The sequence below is a fragment of the Dictyostelium discoideum genome (assembly GCF_000004695.1).
Source record: "Dictyostelium discoideum AX4 chromosome 1 chromosome, whole genome shotgun sequence".
Taxonomy (NCBI): Eukaryota; Evosea; class Eumycetozoa; order Dictyosteliales; family Dictyosteliaceae; genus Dictyostelium; species Dictyostelium discoideum.
The window spans coordinates 2,501,253-2,519,753 of record NC_007087.3 but is presented as its reverse complement, the minus strand read 5'-3'; the positions used below and the strand labels follow the sequence as shown (position 1 = coordinate 2,519,753).

Genomic DNA, 18,501 nt, shown 5'->3' with positions numbered 1-18,501 from the left:
TAACATTAGACTTAAGAAAATGAGAAATAAATATATTATTTTTTTATATTTATTTGTATTAATATCACCTATTTATTGTAACGATCCTCCAAAATGTATAACAACAAAAAATATTTACAAGGATAGTCAAGTATTTGAGGATGGAGTTAAAATAGAAAAGAATGTCGAATGGTGGTTTTTAGAACAATTAAGTCACAGTCAAGGTGCTATTTATACTGATAACACATTAAAAGGAGGAAGTTCAGAGATAAATGAAATTGCAAATTATAATATTAGAGATCCAAAAGAACCAAACCCTATTACATCTACATACAAACAGAGTTTACCAAATAAATCTGACAACAAAATTATATATAATAGTTTGACTTATAATGATCAGCTCAGTAGTGGTGAAGATAGTGTTTGTGTTTATTATTAAACTTTTTTTTTTTTTTTTTTTTTTTTTTTTTTTTGGTTATCATTATTTGTTAACATATTTTTTTTTTTTAATTTATTTATTTAAAAAAGGCACATGCAAAAGGATTTTTCATTTGGAATGAAAATGGGGGAATTCATGTAATTCACAGTGTTCCAAGATCTCCAGAAACAGGATATGAACCTCTTTTTAATTTCGATAAAAATACTTTAAATCATCAACATGCTCAACATTCAATTTGTATAACTTTGTCAAAAGAAGAACTTTATATTATTCCAAAGTATATTATTTATAGTAATTTAAATATTCAAACCATTAATACAGTTTCAACAGGAAATGGTAAAAAGGTTAAAAAGGTATCATCAGCCGATTCTTATTCCGAAAATCTTCAAACAGAGGTTGAAAAGATAAGCTCAGGAGTCATTAAGTTGGAAAAAATTGATAGTTCAATTTTAGAAACAAAAATTCCCAAAACTTTTAAAGAATTGGATGATCTAATGAGTGATAATATTTTTGTTAAAAAAAAGAATAAAGTTGATCCTGATATATGGGATGGAATTATTTATTTAAATAAATGGTCACAATTGGTAAGTAATTTTAATTATAAATTTGTGTTAATAAATCATCAAACTTACATTCTTAAAATAGGCAGATTTAATTCTAAACAAAAATATTACATCATCAGATACAGCTCATGAAACAAATGTTCACTATAATAAAATTTATGAGAGTAAAAATAAAGGGGATTACTTCATTCAAACAACAAATACACACCTTTATAAAGAGTATAGTGATAAAATTGAAAATACTCACAAGGAAAAAATTAAATTTTTTATACTTTGGCATTACATCTATAGTTTTAAAAATGGTAATAATTTTAAAACAATGGTCCATACTCAAACAAAGATGGAAAAAGGAAAAAATGAAATGTCTCCAGCAGTTGTATCAATATATCTTTCTTACAGATTCGAAACACCTTGGTCAACAGTTATTAGCTCTGATTCAGGAAGTGACCATTCAAAAATGTCTTATCAAATCAATTATATGGATAAAGCATATAGCGGTGGCGGTGGTGGGACTATTTGCTTTGGTGATTTAAATTGGCATGGAAGGCAAGAGGCACGTGGAGGTGGTTCTTTTTGCAGTGACGAAATGAAATATCTTTCTGAATACTTTTACAGAAGAGTTGGTATAATTAGACACCCAGAGGATGGTCAATATCTTAGAAAAGCTTCTTTAAGATTAAATAGCATTGCAGGTCAAAAGTTGAATTTAAACGAATTAATAGAAAAATATCCAAATGATCTAATGTTTTAGGTAACAGAAAGCTAAACTTTGAAACCAAGGTAAAAGGTTATGGAGATGATGAAAAATACTATCATTTGAATCCATTTAATATCGTTTACAATAATGAAAAAGATGAAGATAAATTATTTTCAAATGAATATAACTATGGTTATGACAATGTTTATATTCCACTATTAACCCAACTTAAGGATCAAAATATATACAAATCAGAGTTATTCGATTTCAATGTGTTTCCATCAATCAATGGGGAAATTATTTTATGTGATAATGATGATGTCACTTGTAGCTTTGAAAAATCCAAATCTTACCAATTGTTTAAAGATATCTATGTTGAATCAACATTTACACTTACCTCATCAAGAGATAATAAAAAGGTAACTGCTCTAACACAAAATACCATTATCGAACCAACATCAATACTCACACCTTTCCCAGATAAGATATATATCGATTTAAAAAATATTGATTTAGTAAAAGAACTTTATGAAAAATTGAAATTTATTAAAAATAAAAACATCATTCAATTGAAAGAAGTTGAAATCAATGATTTAGTACCATTTAAATTCCCAAATAAAATCGAAGGCGATCAAAGTGATAGCGAAAAAGGTCATAAGGATTATAATGAAATTAATAAAAAAATATGTAAAGCTTTTCCAAGTGATACAGACTCAAAAATCATTAAATATCATCCAGATTGCCAAGATCATCTTATCTATTGTATTCTCTTAACTGAAAATAGACATGGTGATCTACAAAACATCAATTCCATTAAGGAATTTACAAAAGTTTTGGGTGAATATACCAAAGGTGTAAGTATTAATTATATTTTAATTTAAATTTTTTTTTAAATTTAACTAATTCCAAAAATAAATTTTTTTTTTTTTAGTTTTCAAAATTAGATAATACCAAATGGTGCATCATTATTATTAATGATAATTTAAAAAAAAAAACAAAACTAAAATAAATATAACATTTATTTTCACATTTAATTTTTTCTTAAGGGTAATTAAATAAAAAAAGTTTTCAGAATTGAATTTTGGGTGGTGTGACATAATGATTTAATGAAATAATTTAATTACAGTTTTTTGAAAATAAAAAAAATAGTAAAAATAGTAATTAAATTATTTCATTAAATTATTATATCATTTTGTTTTTTAAAATTTTTTAATTGTTTTTATTTTGTTTTAATGCAAATGTAATTTGAATATGAAATTGAATAAGTGGAGTTTTTAAGTGTGATATAATCAGTGCATGTTAGAGAAGTTGAAAGATCATAACGAAGTTCTTTTTCATTTTTTGGACATTTAGCATTAGTTCCAGTCGTTAGTTGGAGATCTATTGAATATGAATTGGCTGAATCATAAATACATGTGGAATCATCATCAATTGATGGAATTGGTGGTAATGTTGGTTTTGGAATTATGTTATCATCTTGTGATGGTTGAGATTTCATTGTACATCTATAGTATGGATAATCTGTAATGCATGTAATTGAGTTCTTATAGAAAAAGATTTGAGTGTCATCTGTATCTGCTAAACAAGAAATCGTATCTTTATCTTGACTTAATGATTCATCTTTTGAGCATGAAAGTGTAGTATTCATAATGAAGTAATTTTCAGTTTCATTATTATAACATCTTAGTGGACTATTATTAGAGTGTGTTGATAATGAATTTTCAATGAGATTATATTGACATTCTAGAATATTTGAATATTCATCATCTTCAATTGGATCGGATGGTATGATGAATGGTGGTGAAATTTCACATGATTTTGTTGAGTCAATATGACAAATTAATGTTGAATTACCAAATGTGGTTGTTGAATTTGTTCCATCTTGATGTTGTTGAGCACATATCATACCATCGTTAATAAGATCAGGTTTACAAGAGAATGATTCGTTGAAAATTGATGAAATTCCATTACCATCAATACATACTATATCTTGACCGTAAAGATTATCGACTTGTAAAGTTAATCTTGAATAATCGACCATACATCTTACCCAATAGTTATCGGTTGGCGTTGGAGTTGGTGAAATAGTTGGAGCTATGGTTGGAGTTGGTGATTGTGTACTTCCACCTGAAATAAGGATGGCTGTTGCTGTTACAATTGAAGTAATAACAACACCACCTGCTGTTGCTGCTATTACTGATACCCCTGTAAAGGCCACTGCAACACCTTCGGTAATTGCACCGGCAATAGCTGTTGCTGTTGACGCTGTAGTTGCTGCTGCTACCGCAGTACCTGCTGCTGTTGCTGTTGCTGCTGCTGTGGCTACTGATGTCGCACCACCGAAAATGCTTGTTATAAATCCACTTACGGCTGCTGATGCTGCTGCTCCAATTATACCTCCAAGAATACTTAATATGGTGTTTTTTGGTCCATTATTGTTTTTATGGTCATCATCATCATCATCGTGGCTATCACTGTCATCATCGTTTTTGTGAGTGAATTGTGAATAGGTTGGTTGATAACTTTCATAGGTTAATGTTAATTGTTTAGTGCCTGCGCTTGATTTCATAACGATGCAATGAATTTCATTTGGAGATATAGTTTTGATATTTAAACAATTACTACTTCCAATTGTAATTTTGGGAGTGTTTGTTAAATACCCAAGATTATGTCCTTTAATGATGATATTAGTATTTGATTTTGAGCTACTTGATGATGGTGTTACACTTTCAATTATTGGATTTGAGTAAACGAATGAAGTATCTGTATTACTTATTTGACCATTTAATTCTACAGCAATTGGTACATTAAATTCATCACCACTAAGAGTTTTAATTTTAATGTATGTTTCTGTGTTTTCAATGATAGTTGTTGGTTCATTATTAAATTTAACAATTTCATCAGATCCATCATCATATTCTATAAAGTTATTACCAATGATTGTAATTAAATCATCACCTTTGAATGAAAGATATGATGGTAAACCAATACTTTTAATTTCTGGTGGTCCATAGTATTTATATGTAATGTTATCGTTTGAATCTTGATTGCCAACATTTAATAAAACAATGGATTCAATTGAATTCTCCACGATTGGAACTTTACATGTAAATGTATGATTTGGATAGAATTGAATATCTTGACATTCGTTATTACCAATTTTAATTAGTTGATCACTCTTTCCAAAACTATCACCTTGAATTGTAATTAATACTTCTTGATTACATCTTCCTTTATTTGGATTGATTGATTGAATAAATGGTTTATCATATGAAAATTGTTGATTTTCTTCAGTTTCTTGATTTTCAATTTTAACTTTAATCGATAAATCTTTACCTTGACCTACTGGAACTTGACATGAAACTTTTGTTGAATCAATCCATTTGATTTCTTCACATTTTATATTATCAATAAGTACTGAACTATTGCTGTTGTCTTTTGATAATAATTCGATTGGAATAAAGTTTTCACCAGTTATAGTAATAATTTTATTGGAATGTGTTGGTGCTGTGTAGTATTTAAACTCTTCAATATTCGGAGGTTTATATGAGAATGAGTTTTCTTCATTTGATTTTTGAGTTCCAACCAAAATGAATATAGTATGATTGGTTCCAACTCCTGCTAATGGTTTACATGTTAGTTCTGTTGAGCTAATCCATGTAATATCATTACAAAACTCGTTATTGATAGTAACTGAATTTATTGAGTTATCTTTATTTTCTTCTTTGTTGTAATGTTCTACTAAAGTTGATGGAATGAAATTAGTACCTGTAATTTTAATAGTTTCACTGCCACTGGTTGATGCTAATAGTGTTTTACTGTCAATCATTGGTTTTTCATATGAAAAGAAAACATTTTCATTTGATTGTTGATTGGCAACTGTTACAACTATTTTATAATCTAAACCAATACCTTGAATTATTTTACATTTAATTGTTGTCGAATTTATCCACTTTGTTTCATTACATTTATTTTCACCAATTCTAACGAAATTATCATTTTCATTATGTTTTTCTTGATTATAATTTTCAATAAAGTTTTCACCTGTAATTGTGATTTCAGTATTTCCATCAGTTGGACTACTATAGTTTTTAATATCTAAAATTGGTTTATCATATGAAAAGTAGACCGTTTCATTTGAGTTTTGATTACCAACTGTTATGATAACTTTATGATTGATACCAGTACCTGATATTGGTTTACATTTAACTGTTGTTGAATTGATCCAAGTAGTTTCATTACATTTATTATCACCAATCATTATATAGTTCTCTGATTGATTGAAATTATTATTATCTGCTAATTCTTTTGGAATAAAGTTGATACCTGTTATTGTAATTTCAGTATTACCATTTGTTGAACCTGTGTAATTCTTTAAATCTAAAATTGGCATCTCATATGAGAAGTAAACGGTTTCATTTGAATCTTGATTACCAACTTTAATGAAAATTTTGTAATTTGACCCGATACCTGCTAACGGTTTACATTTAACTGTTGTTGAATTGATCCAAATAGTTTCATTACATTCATTATTACCAATCATTATATAGTTCTCTGATTGATTGAAATTATTATTTTCTGCTAATTCTTTTGGAATAAAGTTTTCACCTGTTATTGTGATTTCAGTATTGCCATCAGTTGGACTACTATAGTTTTTAATATCTAAAATTGGTTTATCATATGAAAAGTAGACCGTTTCATTTGAGTTTTGATTACCAACTGTTATTATAACTCTATGATTGATACCAGTACCTGATATTGGTTTACATTTAACTGTTGTTGAGTTGATCCAAATAGTTTCGTTACATTTATTATCACCAATCATTATATAGTTCTCTGATTGATTGAAATTATTATTATCTGCTAATTCTTTTGGAATAAAGTTGATACCTGTTATTGTAATTTCAGTATTACCATTTGTTGAACCTGTGTAATTCTTTAAATCTAAAATTGGCTTCTCATATGAGAAGTAAACGGTTTCGTTTGAATCTTGATTACCAACTTTAATGATAATTTTGTAATTTGACCCGATACCTGCTATTGGTTTACATTTGACTGTTGTTGAATTAATCCAAATAGTTTCATTACAATATTGTTTACCTAATAGTATTGAATTTATGGTTTTATTTTCATTCTGGTTGTAATGATCTGATAACTCTTTTGGAATAAAGTTATAACCTGTTATTATAATTTCATTGTTACCATCTGTTGAAGAATAGTAATGTGTTTCATTTCCAGTGGAGTTATTGATTGTATCAAGGTTTGGTGAATCGTAAGAATACAAATAATCAGTATGATTTGATGATTGAAGGCCTACTTTTACAATGATTGTATGATTAACACCAATTCCTGGTGGGATTGTACAATTTAATTCATAGGAATTGGTCCAATTAATTGATTGACAAAGATAGCTTTCACCAATTAATATTTCTGATTGATTTAACCATTGTGCAATAGTTTCATTGTTTTCATAGTATGGACTTAAATTTTCGAATGGTAAAAAGTTGTAACCATTTATAACGATAACTTCACCACCATCAGTGTTTGCTGATGAAGAGTTTTGTGTTAATTTTTCAATCCATGGTTCATAATAAGAGTAGGTGAAAGTTTGGTTTTGGAATTCTGAAATTTTGATACTGATTGATTTATCTTTACCAATCGAATCGGTTAAAATACAATTTAATATATCAAAGTTTTCATTGATATATTGATATTTATTATATTTTAAATATTGACAAATTCCTTGATCTTTTATATCTATATCTTCAATAATTTCTAAACTTTCACAGAAATCGAATTCGCAACTTGCATAAAACTCTTGATTGATAATAATATCGACTTGTTCTGCAATGTATGTACCTAAACCTCTACCTATTACTGTGAAATAATTTGTACCTGTTGTGTTTAATTTTGATTCATAATTTGAAAGAATAACTTGGTCTATAATTGGTGAAGTATAACTAAATGATATTTCTTCTAAACTGAATTGATCATCTGAATAAACAACTACAAGTCCACTAATAAATCCAAATGGTGCTGAAGCAATAATCTCTTGGTTTGAAATGAATTCAATATCATTTACTAATATGTCTCCAATTTTTACTGATTGACCTTTTCTAAAATTATTACCATTAATTGTAACTTTTGTATTGTAATCTCCATTTGTTGGTAATATACTATTAATAATTGGTCTTTCAAATGAGAATTCTAAATTAATATCATCGTTTATAAACATCGGTAAACTATTACTATAAAATAATCGAATGAAACTGTAAAAAAATATTTTTAAATATTAATAAATATTTATAAATTTTTTTTTTTAATTTTTTTTTTTTCACTTACTTTAAAGAACCTAAACCAGAAGCAATAAATGAAAATGAATCAACTCCATTTATGCTTGTTAATCCAAATATAGTATCAGTTAATTCAAGATCATCAATAAAAACTTGAATGCTTGGATTTGTAATACCATATGGGAAGAAATTAAAACCAATTACTTTAATTTCAGAATTCATTTGAATTGGACCACTTGATGGGTATTGAATTTGAGTTACTGTTGAAATTGGATATTTAAAAAAGAATGATTTTTTAAAATAAAACAAGAAATTATATATATTATTTTCACTATAATCATTGTAAAAAGTAATTTGAGAGGCCGAGTATGATTCGATTTCTGGTGGTACTGAACAACTAAGAGTTTGAATATAATCATTTTGATTAGTAGCGATATTACCAATGATTGGACATTCATAACCTGATAAGAATATTCTAGTTGAACTATCAAATAATCTACCAATTATTGTAAGTGAATATTGATATGGTGCTTGAAGTGTTGTTGTTGGATTAATTACTTGATTTATAATTGGAATGATTGAACATGATTGTAATACTTTTCCACTTTGATAGTCTTGAATAGTTGATTCTGTAAAGCTACAAATTGCTGAATCAAATGTAATAATTGAAAGACCATACTCTGGGTTGCTTGATGATTCATAGAAATAAGTTTCATATGGTGAATCTGGATAACTGATTTTTGATGAAATTGAAAGTTCAATTAAATGGAAAATATCTGAATTGATTTCAAAAAGGTAATCTAATGAATTCTTTACTCTTTTATTTTCATAAATACATGGATTCTTTGGTGTAATATATTTTGCAAGTGTTTTAACTGTTGAGTATGATTCTGATGATTTGAAATAGTTATAGAATTTACCACTTGTCCAATCATCAATAATTGAGTTTTCAATCCAACTTGATTCAATTTCATCATTAATATCTGTGAAATTATATTGCTCAATTTGTTCTAAACATACACCTGTTAATAAAAGAGTACTCTTTAAATCTTTTTTATTTTCCCCAATAACTTTTGCTAATTCCTTTGAGATAAAAATGATAATAAATTAGTATTTTTTAGTTTTTTTTTTTTTTTCTGTAATTAAAATGTTTAAAAACTTACTAAATTTGATAAATCGCTACAGAGGAAATCGCATTGCCCTAAATATGAGAAATAATCATTTAATTCGGTTTGTTGACCTCCAACTGTTACTTGGATATTTAAATTATCACCAGTTCCAATTGGCACATTACAAATAACAGATTTTGAATCTACCCATGTTACAGAGTTACAGGGAATACCTCCGATTTTGACAGAACTTGATGAACCTGCTGAAACACCAACTGGTATAAAATTAGAACCAGTTATTAAAATATCACTATTTGCAAAGTTTTCATATTTTTTATTATCTAGTTCAGGTCTTTTGTAAAAATTTACAGGAATTGGATTTAAATCAGATCTTTGACCACCAACATTTACAATTGTAGAGATTGTACCAATACCTTTTTGTACGATGGCTTTTACATGTGTTGAATCAATCCATGTCCATGATGAAGATAAAACATTATTAAACTCTACTGAATGAGGTGAACCGATTATTGGTTGATTATTAATTTGATCTTTAAGCGAGGCTGGAATAAAATTTGTACCTTTTATTATAACTTCACCACCATCAGTTGAAACTTCTGATATGTCAACAACTGCTGGGGGATAATAATATAAATTATAATTTGTTGGATTTTCATCTAAATCACTTGGATATATAGTCTTTGACACTTGTTTACCGACAGTTACTGTAACGATGAATGGTCCACCGAAACCAGGTGGTGCAACACATAAAATCGATTTCGAACTCTTCCAATTGATATTGGTATTTGCAAGATTTGTTCCTTTGAATGTAACAAAATTATCATTATTCCAAATGATTACAGGTGTGTTTAAACCGAGATCAATGATTTCTTGTGTTGGCGGAAAGTTTTTACCATCCAATTGAAAACTACCACCATCAGTTGGAATACGAATGCCAGGTGGTACAAAATATAAGAGAGGTGCTTTATAAGAGTATGCAAATGTAAATGTTTGTGATGGGAATTTAATGATACCACTTCCAACACCTAATGATGATTTGATACAAACAAAAACATCATACTTGGAATAATCGAAAAACTGGGAATTCTCAGAGTAAACTGTTGAATCAATACATGGATGACCTACTGCTGATCCTGAAATCGATGGAATTTTTGATGAACTTGGACAATACTTTTCAATTTCACAATAAATTGCTTCTTTTTCAATATTATCGATGTATGGATTAATAACAATATTGGTTATTAAAGAACGATGGTTTTGACCAATAACAAAGAATCTATTGATGATACCTGTACTAAATGGTTGACTAATTACTTTGACAATCGTTGGTGATGGATATGAAAATGAAAGTTTATCGGAGGTAGTTGGATTAAGTATATTTTGAGTGTAGACTAATGCATTACCAAAACCATTTGGAACAATTACTTTTACAAAATTTACGGTTCTTGATGTTATTGTTGCTTTAATTTTACTGTTGTCATCAATAATGTTGAAATAAACATCATATATATCTGTATCTAAATTTTGACCATTAATTGTGATAGTATCTCCAACTTTCCCTATTGATGGTGTTAAACTGTGCACTGTAATAGTTGGTAGTGAATAATATGGGCAAGAAAGCAAATAACTCCCAATAATTAAAGTTTGTAAATTTGGGACTATTGAATAGTAGCATAGCAAATTTTTGTATTTAATAATTGCAAGACCTCCAGTTGATGTTGATAAAAGTTTATGTGTTGATAATGTAATTGCTCCATCTGAATATGTATATTTGGTAACGGTTAAACTAACTGCACGATTTGAAATTTCAAGAAGATCATTTGTAATAGTAAGAAAATCATTGATTGAATTTTTTGCTTTACTTAACCCATCGGCACCATATGTACATAAATTATCATGTGTAATTGAAATAACATATGGTGAAATTGTTGACTGTGGTTTACCTGTTAATAATAGTGAATAAAGTTGTCCACCCATCCAATCATCATACCCATTGTGATTTGAAACCCAAGTATCTTTAAATATATTAAGTAATGATTGTGCACCTGTACCATATTTATTAATCTCTGAGAAACAAACACCTAAATTTAAAAGTACACTAACTATAGCTTTTGGATTTAAAGCACCTGGTGGTGTACAACTGTATAAACATGGATTTCCAACAACTGGTAATACTGGTGCATAATTAATTGAACATGCATATTTAGTTTTAATTTCGATTGTATATTCACATGCCCAATTGTTGGCAGTCTCAGTAGCGCTGACCACAACATTTGTTGCTGTTGGATCACATACCATATTTAAAATGTTTACTCTTTGATATCTTGTATTTTGGCACACTTTGGTTAAATCGAATGGTGAGGTATGATATATACTTATACCATCCTTATTAAGAATCATTGATGTATTTTTTAAACTACCGACTTGAATAACAAGACCACTGAGATATTGACAAGCTTGATAATCTACACCAGGGACTGATCCCACTTGTTCTCCGCAATAATCAACAGTATTACCGATACCATAAAAAAGCTATTAGAAAAATATTTGTTAGAAACTTTTTTTTTTTTTTTTTTTTTTTTTTTTTTTTTTTTTTTTTTTATAAAATTTACTTACTCTATATGGATATCCACCAACAACAATATCTATTTTATTTGGACTATCTTTTTCTCTAATTAAATTAATATTTTAGTTGTTGACAATAAAGATTATTAATATTATTAATATTATTATTTATATTTAAATTTAATTTCAAATTTAATTTAAAACTTACGTTTTTATTGGAGTAATATCATAATATGTATAGTCGAATCTATTGTAATAAATTGTTGATTCACATACATATTTAGTTTCAATTGTTACTGTATATACACATGCAGGAGATTCTAAAGTTGAAACTAATTGATAATGTTGGTTTTCATCACAAGTTAAAACAATAATAAAAGTTCTTAAACAACCTGACATTGGTGAAGTATATTCGAATTTAACTTGATTTAAATCAAATGTTACTCTTTGACCTAAACTTGCCTTTGCAAGTGGATTAAAACTTTTATAACGTGGATCATATTGACAAGCAAAATAATAATCATTAAATGCATCGCTACACATTTGTGCTTTATTACCAATATTGAATACAATATTATACTCATATCCGTCTGTAATATGACTTGTTGTATAATTTCTTGTTGAATCCCTATTATTTATTTTATTATTAATAATTAATAACTGTTTTGAAGAAATACAAGAATAAATTGAATACTTACAACATCAATGGTGAAAGGTCATAATATTGTGTTTGTTTGAATAAACGTAATGTTGGACATGCGTATTTAGTATAAACCTTAATTTGATAAATACATTGTGATTCTAATGTAAATTTATCTACATAATATTCTGTGAATGGATCACAAATTAAAATATACTTTGATGAATATTTGTTACCATTTGATGAGCATTCTGTGAAACCAGTTGTTGAACTATAAATTATGGTTATTACATCATTTGTAAATGTAATTGTTCTTGGTTGACTGAGAGATCCTACCATAACTGATTTTGGTGATGTTGCATATCTTGAATCTAGTTTATAATCGATCACTTTATTAGCAACTGTTAAAATACATGATTGATAACTTAATGTTGATGTACCGAAAGTACCACATCTATTTACATTTCCGAATAAATTAAAGAGAATATCTTGTGTTTGGTCACTGTTGGTAATTTGGTGTGAAGTGCTTGCTAATCTGTGGGAAGAAAAAAATAAAAAATTGAAAAAAAAGTGGTTAGATATTTTAATTTTTATTAAAAACAAAAAATTTCGTGTTTGGTTTTTTTTTTTTTTATTAAAAACAAAAAAAAAAAAAAATTAAAATAAAAAAAAAATATAAAAAAGAATTTAACAACTTACAATTTCATTGGTGTTAAATCATAAAATAGACCTTGATTAAATAATATTCCTCTATCTTTACAAACTAATTTTGAAGATATATAAATTGTATGTTCACATAATACTCTTCTGTTATAAGTACCAATAATTTTAAATGTTTCGGTTGGGATACAAGTAATAAATAAAACCAAAGTTCTACGGTTACCATTAGAGGCACATGTTGTTGATGGTAAAAGAGCTGATTGATATTCAATAGAAATACCTTCTGAATTTAATGTTATAGAATGTGGCTCTGAAAGTGAACCAACGGAATTAAGAATTTTTTGTGAATTTTGCACATAACTCATACAACCTACTGAAAGACCACCTGGACACACATTATCATTAAAACAAGGATTAAAATACATTGTATAAGGTGTTTGAATTCCACCAGGAAGTTCGGCAGGAAAACTTGCTTTGTAAGGACCTTGATGATCATTGTGGACAATAGCTCTTAAATCATAATAATCGTTATTTACAAAATCATAAAAAACACATGATGATAGTGTACCATTTGTTGACCAATTTTTTGTATCAAATGTGTAACTACCAAATGTGAAACAATTGCAATATAAAATAAAAAATAAAAATGATATTATTATTTTATATTTTACCATTTTTTATTTAATTTAAATATGATTTAAAAAAACATATTCTGAGATTTAATAATTTTTTTTTGAGAAAAAAAAAAAAAAAAAAAAAAAAAAAAAATTAAACATTTTAGAACTGTTTCGTAAAAAAAAATTAAAAAAGATTTGTAGAGATGCTCGAAAACAATAAAAAAAAAATTCGTTCGTTTTTTTTTAAAAAAATCCAAATTTAGATTTCAATGCAAAAATAGATTCATTTTTTTTTTTTTTTTTTCACAAAAAAAAGAATCAATTTTTTTTTTTTTTTTTTTCTGAAACAAAAATTCGTTCGTTTTTTTTTAAAAAAATCCAAATTTAGATTTCAATGCAAAAATAGATTCATTTTTTTTTTTTTTTTTTTTATACTAGATCTAAGAAATGAAAAATAAATATATAATAGTTCTATATTTATTTTTATTAATATCACAAATTTATTGTGTTCCTCCAAAATGTATAACAACAAAAAATGTTTATACAAAAAGTCAGGTGTTTATAGATAAAGATGGAGTTAAAATAGAAAAGAATGTTGAATGGTGGGTTTTAGAACAATTGAGTCACAGTAGAGGTGCTATTTATACTGATAATGAATTAAATAGGGTGATTAATGAATTAGCTTATTATAATATTAGGAATCCGCATGAGCCAAACCCAATTGCATCAACATACAAACAGAGTTATCCAAATAGCTCTGGTAAAACTATATATAATAGTTTGACCTATAATGATCAACCCGTGGAGATAATAGTGTATGTGTTAATTTTAAATTTTTATTTTTATTTTTTTTTTATTATAATTTGTTGTTAATTCTTTTTTTTTCATATGTTTCATGTGTTAAAAAAGGCACATGCAAAAGGATTTTTTATTTGGAATGAAGAAGGGGGAATTCATGTAATTCACAGTGTTCCAAAATCTCCAGAACCTTATATCATCCTCTTTATAATTACGGTACAGGGACTTTAGATAATCAACACGCGCAGCATTCAATTTGTATAACTTTGTCAAAAGAAGAACTTCATATTATTCCAAAGTATATTATTAATGGTAATTTAAATATTCAAACCATTAATACAGTTTTTCCAGGTTCTGGAGCAAAAAGGGTATCATCAGCCTCTTTCTATTCTGAAGACCTCAAAAAAAAGGTTGACGAGAAAAAAACAGGAGTCATTAAGTTGGAAGTAATTGAGAGTAAAATTTTGGCAAAAGAAACTATCAAAACTTTTAAATAATTGGATGGTCTAATGAATAAATATATTTTGGTTAAAAAAAAGAATGATGGTGATCCTTATATATGGAATGGAGTTATTTATTTAAATAAATGGTCACAATTGGTAAGAAATTTATATTTTTAAAATTGTGTTTTTAAATTACCAAACCAATATTCTTAAAAAATAGGCAAAATTAATTCAGATACTATAATTAAATCAATTAATAAACAACGTTTATAATATATGTGGGAATAAGTATTTAGAAATTGAACCAAAAAGATGTTTAGTTGATAATTCAGATTTAATTTTAATGGAATATTATAATGGGAAAAAGTTGAACTCAAATTTATTTAACAATTGCGATAATACTTGTGACAATAATGATAAAAATCAAATCATTAAAATTTTTAAAAATAAGAAATTTTTTAATTGCAAATATTTGGCATTTGAAATTTCAAAAAGAGGTGATTTACTTTTATTAGATGTAACTTTATCTTTTTTATTATTTAGATATGGTAATAGTGGTGATACTAGTGGTATTAGTGGTGATGTTATTGACCTACTTTCAAACATTTTAAATTATTCTACATCACAATGTGGTCATTTAAAGATTTCCAATTATTTTAAAAATTTAAATATTACAATGGTTAATGTTTTATTAAATAATATGAATCTATTAATATCAATCGTTATCAATTCTTTAGATAGTGGACAAATCAATGTTGTCGATTCATTTTCACTGAATATTCAATTGATTCATCTCATCATCCAATCTTTAAAGAAGTAAATCAATATTTTTTAAATCAAAATCAAAATTTACAATCAAATAATAATTTTTTTTCATGAAAAAAGATTTTTTTTTGAATTGGATTTTTCATGAAAAAAGATATATTTAAATTCTAAATTTAAAACCAATAATGTAATTTCTTTGAAAGTTATATTTAAAAATTTATTTAAATAAATATATCTTTAGATCAAGTGTTCGAATCCGTAAAAACGTCTTTAAAAAATGGTCAGCTAACCATTTATATTTTAAAATTAAAAACTCATAAATATAATTAAAACTATTAATTATTGCTTATTTCCAGGGATAAATGATTAATCTATTTTTTTATTTTAAAAAAAAAAAAGTGATCTCTCCAAGCATGAAAATATTGGTCGGTTAAAATATAAATGGATAGTTGACCATTTTTTTAATTTCATATACAGAGTCGAACACTTGATCTAAAGTTGATTATTTTAAAATTCGCCCAAAGGGGGGCTCGAACCCCCGACCACAAGGTTAAAAGCCTTGCGCTCTACCGACTGAGCTATCTGGGCATTTGTTATAAATAAATTTTAATTACTAGATTAGGTCATTAATTAATTAGAGATCGAAAAAAACAAACAACAACAACAATCTCTTTTTTTGATTATTTCATTTTTCATATAAAAAAGACTTAAAAAAAAAAAAAAAAAAAAAAAAAAAAAAAAAAAAAAAAAAAAAAAAAAAAAAAAAAACCTGGGAACCAAGTTAATTAGAAAATTTCCAGATTTTTAACTTTTTAAAGAAAAATAAAAAAGATAGAAAGAAAATAAAATGAAAATCACAAACAACACCACAAATATTAAGCAACACAAATGCCTACAAAAAATAAGCGAAATTGTGGATAAAACTCAATTAAAAAAAAAACAATTCAAATACGTCATAAACATCAATCACGAACCAGACGATAAAATAAAAAAAGATTTAGAAAAAAGTTTGGACAAAAAAGATGTTTTAATCAAAAGTAATAATACATTCAAAATTCTCACAGACAGTATTAGTACAGTAATCTATTTTGTAAATATGTTTGATGCAGAATTAAAAGGACAATTTATAACCACTATAAGACCAAAAAATATGTATACAGATTTTGATTGGTATAAATCACTCACAGAAATAGAATGGGTAATAGAAAATGAAGGATGTAAACTAATTAAATCAGAAATTAAAGGCGAAACTCTAATTATCAAAACAGTGAAAAGAGTCGTAGAAGAATTTGACACTATCATTGAACTAGACAATCTAACATTAATTGGACACTCCAACAAAGGATGGAGAGATCAAACCTCATTACCAGAAAATCAAGAAGAAAACAAAAATAAAAAACAATCAGATGAACAACAACCACAATCTACATCAGAACAAATACCAAAACAAGGAAAAAGAACAATCATTATCCCACCAATCACATCCTCATCTAATGATAAAACATTTATGGCCCTAGATGATACAGCTCAAAAGGTAATAGAAGCATCACTAGAAAACGTAGATGAACTAACAAGAATAGAGAATGAGATCAATACACAATCGATAAACAATCAAGAAATTAAAACAAAATCAGAAAAACCTATCGAACCACCATCTCCATACAATACACCAATAAAACAACACGGCGAAACAAAGGGACTAACAACGGAAGAAAAACTTAGAGAGGCAAATGATATCTTCGACTTCACCAGCCCAAACACTGATGCAATAAGAAAAATAGAATTCCCACTTTCAATCCCTTCAAATCAATGGTTCTTCTCCTCTCCAATAAAACATATCATGAGTTTCAGCCCAACCTATGGTACACCATCGAAAATTATCGATTCACCAAGTAAATTGTTAAACACACCAAAAAAGAAACAACAAGACAAAACAAACAAGACCAACAAAACACCAGTCAAACCAAAATTGGGTGAATATGGACAAAAAAGCATAAAAACAAAAATGGATGAAGATATAGACAACTTCAACAAGGAAATTCTAAAACAAATCAATAAATCAAAAAACCCCACAAACACACAAGACCAACAACACAACGAACAAAGTAAAGATCAGTTAGAAGACAAAATAAACCAGAAACTTCAAAAGGTAGATAAAAATCTACCCCAAATAAAACTATAAAGAAAAACACAATAAGAATAGGTGTTTGGAACGTCCAAGGATCCAACACCATCCAATCTGCCAGCATAATAAACACCGTTTTAGACAACAACAAGCTGGACGCAGCACTTCTAACTGAAACAAATATAAAAACAAATAAAATTTACTCAATAAATCAACAATATAAAAACAAAATAACACACCACGCACCAATTGATAAAACAGGACAAGGGGTGTCACAAATCATCATCAACACCCGCAATAGAACTTCCTAAACATCTCAAAAAATACAATAATTCACTCAGTACTTTCTATAAATAAAAAAAAAAAAAAAAAAAAAAAAAAAAAAAAAAAAAAAAAAAAAAAAAAAAAACCCAAGTTAATCAGAAAAATAAAAAAGATAGAAAGAAAATAAAATGAAAATCACAAACAACACCACAAATATTAAGCAACACAAATGCCTACAAAAAATAAGCGAAATTGTGGATAAAACTCAATTAAAAAAAAAAAAACAATTCAAATACGTCATAAACATCAATCACGAACCAGACGATAAAATAAAAAAAGATTTAGAAAAAAGTTTGGACAAAAAAGATGTTTTAATCAAAAAGACCCTGTAAAAAAAAAAAAAAAATAAAATGAGATCTAGCATCTCAAGGAGAAGCAAATAATAATTGCGTTATCCAATTCAAAAAAAAAAAATTGATTTTTAATAATAATAGGAAAAAAAATTTAAATTTTACACATCCTG

General features: G+C 26.9%; 4 protein-coding genes and 1 non-coding gene across 5 annotated transcripts; 3 read left to right on the top strand and 2 right to left on the bottom strand.

Annotated features, from left to right (window-relative positions):
• Positions 1-19: 19 nt before the first annotated feature.
• On the top strand, positions 20-1,732 carry DDB_G0270848 (hypothetical protein; the record flags this gene model as incomplete). The annotated part of the gene is made up of 3 exons (XM_640777.1): positions 20-400; positions 508-1,002; positions 1,064-1,732. 3 exons carry the CDS (start codon positions 20-22, stop codon positions 1,730-1,732), a joined length of 1,545 nt encoding a protein of 514 aa, XP_645869.1.
• Positions 1,733-2,897: 1,165 nt separating this feature from the next.
• DDB_G0295757 (IPT/TIG domain-containing protein) lies at positions 2,898-13,640 on the bottom strand (the record flags this gene model as incomplete). The annotated part of the gene is made up of 7 exons (XM_002649148.1): positions 2,898-7,920; positions 8,021-9,054; positions 9,135-11,633; positions 11,718-11,772; positions 11,875-12,294; positions 12,365-12,841; positions 13,006-13,640. 7 exons carry the CDS (start codon positions 13,638-13,640, stop codon positions 2,898-2,900), a joined length of 10,143 nt encoding a protein of 3,380 aa, XP_002649194.1.
• A 390-nt stretch (positions 13,641-14,030) lies between these two features.
• DDB_G0270476 (hypothetical protein) lies at positions 14,031-15,644 on the top strand (the record flags this gene model as incomplete). The annotated part of the gene is made up of 3 exons (XM_640774.1): positions 14,031-14,398; positions 14,569-14,837; positions 15,121-15,644. The coding sequence occupies 3 exons, from the start codon at positions 14,031-14,033 to the stop codon at positions 15,642-15,644; spliced, it is 1,161 nt and encodes a 386-aa protein (XP_645866.1).
• Positions 15,645-16,104: 460 nt separating this feature from the next.
• tRNA-Lys-UUU-4 lies at positions 16,105-16,177 on the bottom strand. The gene has a single exon. It is a non-coding gene; the product is annotated as a tRNA-Lys (tRNA).
• A 259-nt stretch (positions 16,178-16,436) lies between these two features.
• Positions 16,437-17,771, top strand: DDB_G0270842 (hypothetical protein; the record flags this gene model as incomplete). The annotated part of the gene is made up of 1 exon (XM_640773.1): positions 16,437-17,771. One exon carries the CDS (start codon positions 16,437-16,439, stop codon positions 17,769-17,771), a length of 1,335 nt encoding a protein of 444 aa, XP_645865.1.
• Between the last annotated feature and the right edge of the window lie 730 nt (positions 17,772-18,501).